General features: G+C 42.8%; 2 protein-coding genes across 2 annotated transcripts in view; one reads left to right on the top strand and one right to left on the bottom strand.

Moving 5' to 3' along the window:
- RNF212B (ring finger protein 212B) overlaps positions 1-3,358 on the bottom strand; it is a 54,519-nt gene extending 51,161 nt beyond the window's left edge. The window contains exon 1 of the mRNA XM_005895468.2: positions 3,319-3,358. The gene's annotated coding sequence lies outside the window, so the exon portion shown is untranslated. The remainder of the gene's footprint in view (positions 1-3,318) is intronic.
- SLC7A8 (solute carrier family 7 member 8) overlaps positions 3,354-13,871 on the top strand; it is a 53,101-nt gene continuing 42,583 nt past the window's right edge. Inside the window, exons 1-2 of the mRNA XM_005895433.3 lie at positions 3,354-3,809; positions 4,223-4,406. Of these exons, the coding sequence (XP_005895495.2) occupies positions 4,265-4,406 (142 nt within the window). The 5' untranslated portion in view covers positions 3,354-3,809; positions 4,223-4,264. The remainder of the gene's footprint in view (positions 3,810-4,222; positions 4,407-13,871) is intronic.

Below are 13,871 nucleotides of genomic sequence, written 5' to 3' on the forward strand. Positions count from 1 at the left end.
AAGGCTCTTAGAACCACTAGCTCAGGAAGCCACTGTTTCACTATAGGCTGGTCGCTGGGATTCTAGGAAGAAAGCTGGCTTTAATTGAAATCATGGCTCCCTTCTGACTTTGGGCAGGAAGGTGCGAGAAGAGTGGATTGGGAGCATGGACTGTGAGTTCCCTCCAGAAAGAGATTTGGATCCTCTTTTAGCGACCTCAGACTTCACAGCTCTGGTACAAGGAACAAGAATAAAATGCTTGTCCAGAAAAAGAAGTCAAGGGAATTCCCTGGTGGTCCAGTGGCTTTCACTGCCAGGGCCTAGGTTTGAACCCTGGCCGCGGAACTGAAATCATGAAAGCCATGAAACAAGGCAAAAAAAAAAAAGTCAGAAATGGAGTGAATGTGCTTTGTGCTTTACTCCTCTGCACTAACAGTTACTTCTTATCTGTTGTTTTGAAAGCGGAATACTGAAACATGACAGTGTTTTTGTTCCACTATTCCACAAGTAGCGTGGCCCCATGCTATACCCCTCTTTGTACAGTAGATGGCAGCCTCACACAGCCTTTCTCTTTCTGACTCCAGATTCCTAAGAAAACTACCCTTTTACCCACCCTTTCCCTGGGTAAAAAGATTAATTTCTTCTCATCTCAAGCATGAAATACAATAGTAAACAGTGACCCAGTAAACAGTGATTCTGGAAACAGAGTTGTATTAAAGTACCTGGAAAGGACTGTGGGACTATGGGAAAAGCGTACAAGTAGAGGGGTAGCTGCTGCTGCTGCTAAGTCGCTTCAGTCGTGTCCAACTCTGTGCGACCCCAGACATGGCAGCCCACCAGGCTCCCCCTGTCCCTGGGCTCTCCAGGCAAGAACACTGGAGTGGGTTGCCATTTCCTTCTCCAATGCATGAAAGTGAAAAGTGAAAGGGAAGTCACTCAGTCATGTCCAACTCTTAGCGACCCCATGGACTGCAGCCCACCAGGCTCCTCCATCCATGGGATTCTCCAGGCAAGAGTACTGGAGTCGGGTGCCATTGCCTTCTCCAGTAGAGGGGTAGGGGACAGGTTAAAACCTGTGGGTCTCACTGAACAAATATCAGGTGTGATATCAAGGTGGGGCTCTAGCACATTTATGATATCAACTCAAGAAGATTTGGACATGGCCCTGATCAAAGGTCTTCGTCTCCCTCAGGTGAAAGAAGCTGAGGAATCAGCAAGTAGCTGCAGTGTCCTGGGAAAAGATCTCTGTGTAAACCATTGATATCCTGTCTGTCCAAAGGTGCCCTATCTTTGTCCTCAGATAAGACATTTCTCCGAGCCTCAGCTTCCTAACCTTTAAAAGAGGAAAAAATAATAGTCTTGTCTACCCATAGTATTTAATGAGAAAAAAATCAAGATATTGTGCAGAAAACAGTTTGTAGATAATATATTATTTAAATATGGATAGTAGATTTAAAGTTATAAAGGCAAATGTACATTAGTTATTAATAAAGAAGAATTCAGTGCTCAAAATTGAACCTTCAGTTAATTATTCTTACAGATTTTTCTCAACATATCACAGGAAGAATCTTTCTTGCCTGACTTCCACGTTAGCCATGTGGAATTTTGACACACTTAGAATTTATTTCACAAAAAGATCCCAACCTGGAGGGAGCCATATAATATGCATGAATGGTCTTGTGGAGGGAGAAGGGGTAGAGATTCCTTTTCTAGCTTTTACATTATACCATTAGTAGACAATCATAAGCCACTTATAAACTTCAAGTGCAAAAGAAATAGAAATATTAATCTTCAACAACGCTTTCTTTCCAATTGGGTGTGCTTAACTGCATTCCACGCTTGTATTTGATCCCATTCCTCTCTTAGCTTCTTAGTTCATAAATTGAGATGGCTAAAGCTTACCATATTGTGGTCAGTTAGCACCAGTTTAGGCAAGAGACCTTGAATTAATCACATTCTTATTTTATCTCATACTAAATCTACACATTTTGAATGGAAACATTACTGAAAGAATTCATATTTGAGAGCAGAAAGACTGTTTTATACCTTGATGTTGAAATTTGAGCAGAAGTTTCCAAATGAAATTACTGATGCTCTCTGATGTCATGAGGAAAGGCCAAAAGCAATTCAAATTTTTTTTATTTCTCATGACTCATCCCCTCCTGTGGAGTTTTGGGCTATATATTCCCTGCCTTGTCTGTTCATCTGCTCCTTTTGTTAAGAAAAAAATCCTTTTTGCATCACCACCCCCCCACCTTTTTTTTTTTTTTTTTGCTGAGGCTTTCAATTTATTGTATCATGAACTGCAGAAGGAGAAGCAGTTGAACTCTCAACCTTTGAAACCTCTTAATACTTGCTGAGTGGTCAAGGGGAGTAGAAAAGATTGTTGATTGGACTTTACCCCATTTGGAAAAGACCTTCCTACAACAGCTCAACCATCCCCACTTTAAGGAATTAAGTATTTACTTTTCTTAAAATCCAAAATCTTTTGGAACATTCTGCAGAAAGTAAGGCCAAATTTCCACACTTAGTGACAACTTGGGAACTTTCTTTTTTAGACCCACTTTAAACTCAAGTGCTTTTGCATAATGTGTGTAACACATATTCAAAATAATTTCATTTTAGATTTATACTTTTGTCTGCTATATTGCTTTCTGCTGTTTTTTCAGAGTACTTTGCAATTATAAATAGACATCATTGCTCTCACCTCAGGCAGGAGTTTCTGGGTAGAATTCTTCACAGAAGACTAGATACAATATCAATATGGAAGTAAGTCATCGCTTAACATCAACAATCTGCTTCATGATCAGAGAGGTGCTGATAACTCCCCACCTCCTCTCTGGTCTGCCTTTCTAATAATTTCATTATGCAAAAATATAATATTAGAAGCTATAAAAGGCCTCATTCCACCGGATTTTGTGTCATTTTTTTCCTGGGACCAGGGTTGAGGGTTTGTTTTTTTTTTTTCTGTTTCATCTAACACTAAATATTAGTAAGAGATACTTCTGTTTCCACTGTACTCTTCAAGGCTGCTCACAATTATACTAAATGAACTTCTTTTCCATTAGTCTTAATTCTTTCCACTCCCCTTTCCCACCCCCGATTTCCTCCTATTTTCAGATACTTGAAGATAACGTCCCTACTGCCTTCTCTCCTTCAAACCTTCCAGACATAAATATTTTAATACATTCGCCAGTGTATTTCTGATAGCATTGAAGTGTGTGCACAACCGGTCCCTTATTTATAAAGCCCACGTCTGCTGAATGACCTGTAATGCTATACCAGCTCCTGGACTCTCCCGAACAGTCGACCTGGGAGGATTTTACTTCCACTACTTACAAAGAGAAAGATGGAGACAAGGGAGAAGATCGACTAAAGCGAAATCTTTTCATCCATCTTGTCGGTGTTCTTTGGGGACTGTGTGCTGCTATTTACATTGAACAGGAGGGAGGAGACGGAGGATGGAGAGCAACGCTGGAGGTGGGAGGCGGAGCTATCCCAGCACTTAAAACCCCTCGCTAAAAGGGAAGCACGTTCGTTTGTGCTAGAGGCACTCTTCTGGAACCACGAGGGGTAGTGCGGTCTGTGTCCTGAGGATTGACGGAGATCCGAAGAAGGAAAACAAGGACAAGAAAACAAGCGAGACAGAAGAGGACCTCTGGAGAAAGCGGAAGGCAGGAGACGGGAGGGGGAAGGAACCCACGCCAGGTGGAAACAGGACCCGGAGCAAACCGGTCGGGTCCACTGAAAGAGAAGAAAGTAGCGGAGGATCGCCTTTTTCCTTTCAGTTAATGAAAACGACTTTTATCCTCATAAAAGGCTAAGGGGAGGTAAAGACAATCTCTGTTTTCTTAGGGGTATAGCTGAGGGAAATCCAGACTACCTCTTTGAAGGTCTGAAATAAGCCACTGCCTGGTACACAGTGCAAAACGGTCCTGCTTTCTGAAGGCTACATCCCTTTCAGGAGAATTCCAGCCAGAGTAGCTGGTGCAGTTCTATTTTTACATTTAAATGTCTGTGTCTCCCCCCTCCCCCGCCCCCATTTTAACAACACTTTCCTTGTTTGTAAGCACGAGTGACAAGAAAGTGTCAAGACGGAATAGGTATATTTGGATCGTTCGCTTTTATCTGCCTGGGTCTTTTATTTTTTTTAAAGAGGGTAGGAGTGGTCCTTATCACGGAAAAGGACGTTTCCAATTGAAAGGCTCTCTCTCTAAATATATTTACACCCATATGCATTTAGAAAGAGAGATCCCTTTCGGAGGTTGAAATCCTGTTGAGAAACATGGAAAAAGGAACCAGGCACCGGAACAACACTGAAAAGAACCACCCAGGTGGGAGCGAGTCGCAGGAGGCTGATTCTGGAGGGGGCGGAGTGGCCCTGAAGAAAGAGATTGGATTGGTCAGTGGTTGTGCTATCATCGTAGGTGAGTCCAATTCCTTTTCCCACCGACCATTCCTCCCTGTCTGGTGGTCCTTTTGTAGAACCTTAATCCCTCAGTCCCCCAGCCCCGCAAAGCACTGTTTCTGTGTCCTGCTCCCTTAGAAAAGGGTTGTCTTTGACCTGTGCTTTCGCCTGCACAAACGGATTAAGTTTGAGACGTATAGGAAGAGTTGTATATCATACATCTCTTCCCCCAAACCAGTCAGTTCTGTCCAGTGTTTGGGGAATGGAGCACTTAAGGGACACACTCCTGGCTGATGGTCAGTGTTGCCTGCAAGCTTGTTGAAAATATAGGTCTCTGGACTCTACACTGGAAGGTTGATTCCAGTGATTTAAGGTAGGACTGGGGAACCTAGATTTTTAACAGGCTTTTCTGCAGCCATCTCCTTAACAGGCTGTGGATTGGCTTTTGAGACATATTTAGGAGCTATTTGGTTTTACTTTATATGAGACTGTGGGTTTAGGGGGTGTGTAATAAAAATAGCCACAACAGCAGTATAAGGATGCCTTGCCTTTCTCTAGCTTTCCCATCTTATCCAGCACTTTCTCTTGTGAAGTAGATGTGACAGGGCTGTTATTCCCATTTCATGGTGAGGAAATAAATTATGGAAGAAAAGAAGTGACAGATTGTACCTTTCTGTAATTGTGTAGTTGGCAGCTTCTCTCATTGCTTAGTGGAGTTGTGTAATATCCATGTCTCTTACCTCATGGAAGACCCTATGAGGTTCTGAAGGGAAACGGGAGTAATTAGAATGGGGAGTCCGGCTGAAGGCTTTGAAACTGGGGAGCATCAGTGTCCCCGAGAGAGCCAATGCAGGCCACTCCAACCCTGTAACTGCACTCTACCAGGCAGGGGTCCTAAATATGGCCCTGTCTCTAGACAACACAGTCCTCTTTCCAGACAGCCACTGTAGATGGATGTGCAATGCTTCATTACTGCCTTTACTCCAGAAGGTGAGAGTTTCTTCTGCTGTCTTTGGGAGAGGGCCTTACCTTTTCCCCAGAGAAAGGGGTACCGGACAGTTAGGCCAGATCGGTTTCTGTGCAGACTTCCTATTGAAGGCTTGTAGAAATGGCAACCCACTCCCAGTGTTAATGCCTGGAGAATCCCAGGGATGGGGGAGCCTGCTGGGCTGCCGTCTGTGGGGGTCGCACAGAGTCGGACACAACTGAAGTGACTTAGCAGCAGCAGTGTCCTGATGCCCACAGACCAGTTTCTCTGGATAACCCCATGGTCCTCATGGTAGCACAGAAGCATTTTGGCAACTAAGCAATGCTGACATTGGAGAACACCCTTGAAATCAAATAATATCAGTACAGTATTCAGATAATCCTCTTCACCTCTGCACCCAGGCTTCAGTGTTATCTCCACTCAGCTTTCAAAGTGGAATGCTGCTGTATCTAATTGACTCTGGTAGGTTTCCAGGCATCTACAGTTACAAGTAAGGTAATGTTATTTTAAAATATTATAGTCAGGATTTTAATCTCTCATTACCTTTTCTCTATCTCACCTTTATTGCAACTGCTCTAAAAAATGAGATCAGCAAAGTACTCAATATGTACAGCACATGCCAATTTAAGGTCTATAAATAGCCCAGAGCTATTACCTCTTTCACAGTTTGACTGAGAGGATTAAGTATTTTCCTTCCTTTGGGAAGATTCTGATTCATACACAGATGTTTACACCGACACACACTCGAGCACAATCAGACCTCCTTCCTGCCTTCAAAACCAACCTCCTTCAAAGGTTCAGGATATTTTCCTATATAATGAGCTTTTTTTTGTTTCTTTCTTTAGCATTTTTCTAAGACTGTGAAGAAATGGGAGTGTCCAGGTGTAAGAGCTATGGCTTTTAGTTGGGTAAATGCTACTAATGATTTGTCCACAACCTCATGGATAGCACTTCAGTGTAAGAGTAGTCCCAGTGCTCCTATTGGTATTGTAGCAAGAAGAGTAATAACTCTGGTATTCTATGGTGAAAAGAGGCCCCAAATATGTGATTTCAGAGAAATCAGGATATTATTCCAAAGTGCAAGAATCCTTGTAGAGTTAATAGTCATGATTGTATCTCCAATTAAGCTGAGACACACATTTCCCCTTTAGGGTGTTGTGGGGGCAAAATCCTTTCCACTTCCCCTGCTGTGTGGCTGTTGATTTACAAATGTGCTGAGTAGCTGCCCTGTCCTCTAGAGGGGTTTCCGAGTAGATGACAGTGATTCAGGTTTTTTCAAGACCAAATGCAAAAATAGAAACGGCATTCTGCACATGAAATTCAGTGATCTAGTGTTCAGTATCAACACTGTGGAAGAAAGAATTCGAAGGTATAGAGAGAAAGGAAATTTCCTAAGTGAATTAGATCACGAGGTATGGAAAAATAGCAACTGCCCCAAATTGATCTCATATCTAGTTAACTTAGGGATAAGTTAAACTATGTTTCATAAAAGGTTGTAAAAGTTTCATTCACAATCAGCATCGATGATTTAAAATAGGAATATCATAAGGACTTCCCTGGTGGTCCAGCGGTTAAGAATCCGGCTGCCAATGTGGGGGTTATGGGTTCGATCCCTGGTCTGAGAAGATTCCATATACCTCAGGGCAGCTAAGCCCGTGAGCCACAACTACTGAAGCCTGAGCACTGCAACAAGAGAGACCACAGGAATGAGAAGCCCGCGCATCACGTGGAAGAGTGGCTTCCACTCACCACAGCTAGAGCATGCCCATTCATAGCAACAAAGACCCAGTCCAGCCATAAAGAAATAAATAACAGTTTTAAAATAGGAATAACAAGATGGTCGGTGTTACAGAAATATAAAATGAACCAATAGAAGATGCTTGCTCTAGAATTATTTATAATCTGATCGGAGAGATAAGTTTTATATGCATTAGACAAAGAACGTTGGAAATTTATGATACAGTTGAGTTACTTAAGGAGGAAAAAGTTAGGTGAATGGTGAGAAGCACAAAGAAAGAGAAGTTCTTGCTGAGAACTAGATTAAGAAGCCTCTTGAAGGACATGGAGAAAGATGGAATAGAGAAGATAATTCTGGGAGATTTGGTAGGTAGAAGGACAACAACTAAACTGTTATTTCCTTGAGCAAAAAAATGTGTCGTATATATCTCTGAATCTTTAGTGCTTAGCAGAGTCCCTGACTTGAAATAGTTACTCAAATGATTGTTGAATTTAATTGACCCTTTGACAAAAATGTGAAGACAATAGTAATAAAGTGTTTTTTTGAATGGCTGTTGGGAACCTAACTTGAAAATCTTTTAAGCTAGGAATAGTTTCATCAACTTGGAAATGAGGTTGTCCAGTTTTAATTTTTAAACTTCACCTTTGCCCTAATTTAACCAGGCTATTGCTCGCCACATATTTGGCCAAAGAAACCTGTTGGTAATAGGTGAACTTAGATTTCTCCTTGAATGTGGACCCCCCCTCAAAATCTAAAGAAAGTATGAAGGAGCCACAAAATTCATTAATTAATGCTATCAAAGCTACTGTTATTATTAAAAATTTATTATATGCCAGACACTTGTCCAATTGTCAAACATATATTTTTTTTTTTTTTTTTTTTTTTGAGTATGTATTTATCTGGATGCACCAGGTCTTAGTTGCAGCATGTGGAATCTGGTTCCCTGGACAGGAATCGAACCTGCACCCCTGCATTGGGAGCATGAAGTTTTAGCCACTGGACCACCAGGGAAGTCCCACATTGTCTTATTTATCCTTCACAATAATCCCATATGGTAGGCACTTCTTAGCCCTTCCTCCACATAAGGAAATAGAGACTCAGAGAGACAAGAAACTTGGTGAGGGTCACACAGCTGAAAAGTATTAAAGATTCAGACCTACAGCTTGTCTAAATCCTAAATCAAACTCACAAGCATTATTCTCTACTCTCAATTGTCATGTCCTAAAAGAGGTGTTTGCCTTCAGATCCTGTGCAGAGGTCCTTATTTGTTTTTATAGACGAAGCACTCAGTGTTGTGTTCCCTGCAAGGAAGTGTCCCAATGTAAACAAGATCTGAGCAATCAGTTGAGAGTAGAAGAAGTACCAGTACAGCTGCAGGAAGACTTGGTGGGGGGGTTGGAGCCTGAGGTGTGCTGGCTCCATTACTGCAGGATGTGGTCAGCACAGACCGCGCTTCCATCAACTCTCCCACAAGCTCACTCTTCCTCTCTGGACCGGCATTCTCTACTGGAAAAACCAGAGCTTTACATAAACTCTTTATATATATTCCCTTATTTAATCCTGACCACAATTCTGTGGAAATAGATATTATAACTCTGTTTTAAACATGGGGAAATGGAGTCACAGATCCTGGAGGACTGACTGCTGAGATCTTCTGACTCCAGAGTCAAAGCTCAGCCATTCCCTGTTTCCAGTCGGTAACCAAGGGAGGAGGGAGGAAGGCTGGTGTGTCTTGTGTGGTGGGGGAGTGGGCCATGCAGGACCATAGTCCTGACACTGCAGTTGGGAAAGGACATGGGTATCTGATACTGGAAAAGTTGGGGGAAAGCTTTTTTTAAAGGCTGTTTATCAACAAAGAAGCATACTATAGGTATAACCATGCTGAAATGGCACTGGGCTGATTTGGAAATATTTCAGGTCCAAAAGATTTTCAGACCCATGTATTTTTACACCATTTTAGAAGATGTTACATTTTAGTCTCTGATTTAATGTATTAGCTTTCTAATCCCCCAGATGTCTATTGGATATTAACCAGAGGGCTGGAGTGTGAAAATTCTTCTCAAATTTGTACTTCAGGTTTTTTTTTTCAACATGAGAGGGATTAGGATTTGGTTCATTCAGGAGGAAAACATGTTTGAAACTCTCATTGTTCTCAAAGAAAACTTTGAGACAGAAGCCAAGTAGGATACTTTTCAAAACAAACACATCTTGGTAAACAGAGAGAGGTTATACTTAGTGGTGTAATAATAATAAGTAGCTACCATTTACTGAGCACGACCACATACCAGATCAGTGCTTTATGAATATTCTCATCTAAGTCCATGAAATAAGTACTGTTAAGGAAAGGGTAGAATTGAATGAATGAATAACTGGCAGTGGCAGAGCCGGGATTCTCACTCAAGTCATTGAACTCTGAAGCCGCTGGGCTTAATCAAAATGTCCCACAGGGTGGCTGGAACCAGGGATCCTGTTGCTTCCTACCTCCAGGAACCAGGGAGCTCAAGGAATAATCTAGTTGAGGCAGGGCTGCTGGCAGGGCTACAATATGCTCTCTCAAAGAGCAGAGTTATGCAGAATAAATGACTAGCAGGAGACACTTAGGGTACGGGAAAGAAAATAGAAACCCAGCAGGTAAAAAAGATGTCCAAAGAAACAGAATCAAACAACCCATTCTATTTAGAAAAGCAACAACAACAAAAACACCCTGTGCCCAGATCAGATGACCTTCTCAGAGAGGCCAGCACCACATATACACACCACTTTTTCTGAATTAAATTGGCTTATTGAAGTGGCATGGCGGTATGGGCATCCTGGGTGAGACTTTCAAGTTGCCCAGATACCAGGGTTTTCTGCTCTCCTCTGCTGGTTAATCCAGCAGCAGAGCTGCCTACCGAGAAGGCCTTAGGAATGTCTGTTGTTGCTCTTGTTGTTTGTTATTTTTTCTTTGTTTATTTGTTTATTTTTGGCTGCACTAGGTCTTCATTGCTGCCTGCTGACTTTCTCCAGTTGCAGTGAGTGAGAGCTTCCCATTGCAGTGGTTTCTCTGGTTGCAGAACATGGGCTCTAGAACATGAGGGTTTCAGTAGCTGTGGTGTATGCACTTAGTTGCATGTGGAATCTTCCCAGGCCAGGGATTGAACCTGTGTCTCCTGCTTTAGCAGGCGGATTCTTAAACGCTGGGCCACCAGGGAAGTCCTTGTTTGGTTATTATTGTTTGGAGATGCTGCTGCTGCTAAGTCGCTTCAGTCGTGTCCGACTCTGTGCGACCCCATAGACAACAGCCCACCAGGCTCCCCTGTCCCTGGGAGGTATCACCCCTCCAGGTGAGAGGGTATCAAAAAAACAGGAATGAGCAAATAACCCCAAGAATATATCCTGAACTATCCAAAACAACCAAAAGGAGTTCATCCCTTCTAATTTTTAACTCCCAGCTGAGAGAGTGCAGAGCAAGAAAGACCATGCCTTGTTCCCCTCCCAGAACATGTCTGCAAAGGAGGCCCCCTGGGCTCTTCTCCCTGGAAATCTGTAAATGACAAAGTGCAGGCTGCTCCCTGGCACAGGTGTGGAGGCTACTGGTCACAGGATTCTGATCATCCTATATTTGAACATTTAACAAATACTCATTCAGCATTATATGCTAGGCTTTGTGCTAAGCACTGGTGAATTTTATTTCTAAGAAGCCAAATTGTGCCTCAAGTCTATTTTAAGTTGTTATATTTATAGAATGAATGAAGTCTGAGCTGAAAAACTTAATCAGTCACATCTCATCCCTCATCCATTGTCACGGTCTCAACTCTTCACATTGGTTTCCTCCCTGCGGTTATATCTTCAGCATTACCAGTGACGTCACTCCTGGGGAGAGGGTTTCATAATGCGCCTTGAGATGTTCTGGGCAACCTCACACTGAGCAGCATATTGTGAAGGCCGATTACCCAGGGGGTGCTGCAGAATTGTTAGTGTACTTTTCTCACTATGTATAGACTTTCAAGGTGCCTGTACGTCTGTGAGATTCATAAATGCTTTAGCAGCCTCTTTAGAGTACAATTCTGCATAGCGTGTTTAATCAGCAGCTGATAACAGGCAGGTCAGGTTGTCTAGGGATAAGGAGACATTTGCAAGTGGGTCCTGATGCTGGGAGTAGAAAGCATATGATGAATTTTCCCATGATTTGTATCATGTTGTGGACAGGGAGGAACCATTGTTGATATCAGAAAAGGAAGGGCTTTGGAGATAGTCTTGGGTTTGTAAACTGCTTTCCTATTTACAAGCTTTGTAACCTAGAACAAGTTCATTGGCAATAAAATAGAAATTTCTTGTGAAATATTAAACTGGCCGGTATCCAGCAGTTTATATTCAATAAATATTAGTTTCTTTCTCTCCTAAGCTCATCCTCTACCACCCCCACTTCCTTTATCCCTCCACCCCCACCCCCACACTCATTCATTTTGGTTCAAAAACAGATTAGATTGATCGGGTGATGGGAAGAACTGGCCAATTCAGCCCAAGTCTGACCTGTTTATCAAGTAGACAGTGTTTTTCCTTTTCTCTGTTGACTCGAGTCTGCTTACTCATCAGCTTCTTGTGCTTCCCTCTTCTAGGAAGCTTTTACTGAGCAGCCCCATAAGTGATGTTGTCCATCCCTAATATCTTGTCATGTATTGCGATTGCTTTCATGCAACTTCTCTCTCTGGTGGTGTCAGTTCTGAGTCCACATGCATCATGTCATCACTTCTCCCCACAATTTGCTGACGACAGGCACTGAGTCTTTCTCATTTTCATATCCTCATGTATTCAGCCTGGCCTGGGTAAGTGCATAGAAAGTATTTTTTGAATAATAGCAGCCAGTCTAAGCCAAACCGTCCATTAGAGATCTGTCTCCCAACAATGTGAATCTGCTTTCTCTTAGCCGCCTGTGGGATCTTAGCTCTCCAGCTAGGGATTGAACTTGTGCCCTCTGCAGTGGAAACACAGAGTCTTAACCACTGGACCACCCTGAATATGCTTAACAAACTGAACTTACTGAACTGTACACTTAAAAATGGTTAAGGTGGTAAATTTAGTTTTGCATTTGAAAAAGAAGCCTTAGCTTAAAAATGAGTTATTCCCATAAACAATAAATTTTTACATTTAGCAAAAAACAAGCAAAACACAAAACATGCTAAATCTCCTCTAAGTTCAAATTTGAAAAAGACTTTAGAAATTAACATTGAGGCTTACCTCAGCCTCAGCACTATTACATTTTGGGCTAGATATTTTGTTGTTTTGGGGGGCTGTCCCATGCAGTATCACTGGCCTCTATCCAGTAGATTCCAGTAGCACCCCCTCACCAGCTGTGACAACCAACAATGTCTCCAGACACTGTCAGTTGTCCCTTGAAGGTGGGGAGATGGTGCAAAATTGTCCCTGGATGAGAACCACTGAGGTAGACAAAGCCTCTCACTGTTGGTGCCTGGTTTCCCAATCAGACAGGGAGACGCTGGACACCTGCTGTGAATCCTTAATGGGCACTTTTGAGGGTTCAGCAGACTTAGCCCCTCAGGCCAGGATGCCTGTCTTTCAGTGACTGGTGGGTGGTGGTTGGCTCCATCTATTATATTAAAAATCCATGTGTGAACTAGTGCTTCCCAATTACGTTTTAGAGCAAGAATGTACAGAGTGGGTGCTCAATAAATACTTTTTGAGATGCAATTACCTGTTGGCCGCCCACCTGAAGCATCTAAAAATTATACCTAGACAAGTAAACAGATACTCAGAGAATGTTCTTCATGGGCCTGGCCCTGCAGTGCTATTTCAGAGCTAAACTTCCAAGACGAGACCATTATTGGTGTCTTCTAGAGACTGTCTCTACCCCTACTATTGCAAATCCTAGCAACTCCTTATATTTGTGATCATTAAGCAGATTATAAAGTGCTTCTACACATGTATGTTTACCTTTGATCCCCACCACAACCTTGTGAGGTAGGCAAGGCAGAAGCAAGTATTCAGCAGGTGTAGGGATGCTAAGAAAAATTCAGGCCACTCAGCTTGTGAGTGGCAAAGCAAGGACTCAGTGGCTCCTTTGACTCTTAAGTCTAGCACCCATTTCATTCTTCAGCAAGGAATCTAAACCAGCAGAGTCCTTAAAGCTCCTTCCACATCTCTGTTCCACAAGAGACGGCAACCCCACAGGGCGTGTTTTGGAGCCCTGACCTGCCATCACCCTGAGGTGGCTATTTGTATAGTCCTGATGGAAAGTGGAGACAGGACGAGACGCATGGTGAGCTTTCAGGCTTGCTGTGAGGATCAAAGCCTGGCCTCAATGTGCCGACCCCACTTCCATGCTGTTCTCGCAGTGCTGAAAATCCTGAGACCCTTCCAACCATTTTGTGTGAGAAGTACAAAGAAGGTTCACCCTGGCTTTATCTGGACATCATGGAAATGGACAGAACCTCCAAGGTCCAGGAGAAGCCCTGGCTAGATTCCAAGACCAGCATGAGTCAGTAGGGAAGGCCAAAGCCTTTCAGATCTGAGGATCTGTTGAGCAGTAGAAATCTGTAATTCCATGCCCTAGGACATTCTGTAATGGCTGCAGCATTCTAGCGTGGACAGGCCTGGAAGTGAGTAAGGCCTTAATAGGAATCACATGGGTATTGGCCCACAGGTGGAAGTCAGCAGTTGTTCATGGCCAGTGTGGATTTTCTCAATTCCAGCAGCTTTTCTAGTGATGACTTGCCCACTGATACAACTTGGCCCCTTCTTAATGGAGTGGTTCACTTGGC

This window comes from Bos mutus, chromosome 10, assembly GCF_027580195.1.
Source record: "Bos mutus isolate GX-2022 chromosome 10, NWIPB_WYAK_1.1, whole genome shotgun sequence".
Lineage (NCBI taxonomy): Eukaryota > Metazoa > Chordata > Mammalia > Artiodactyla > Bovidae > Bos > Bos mutus.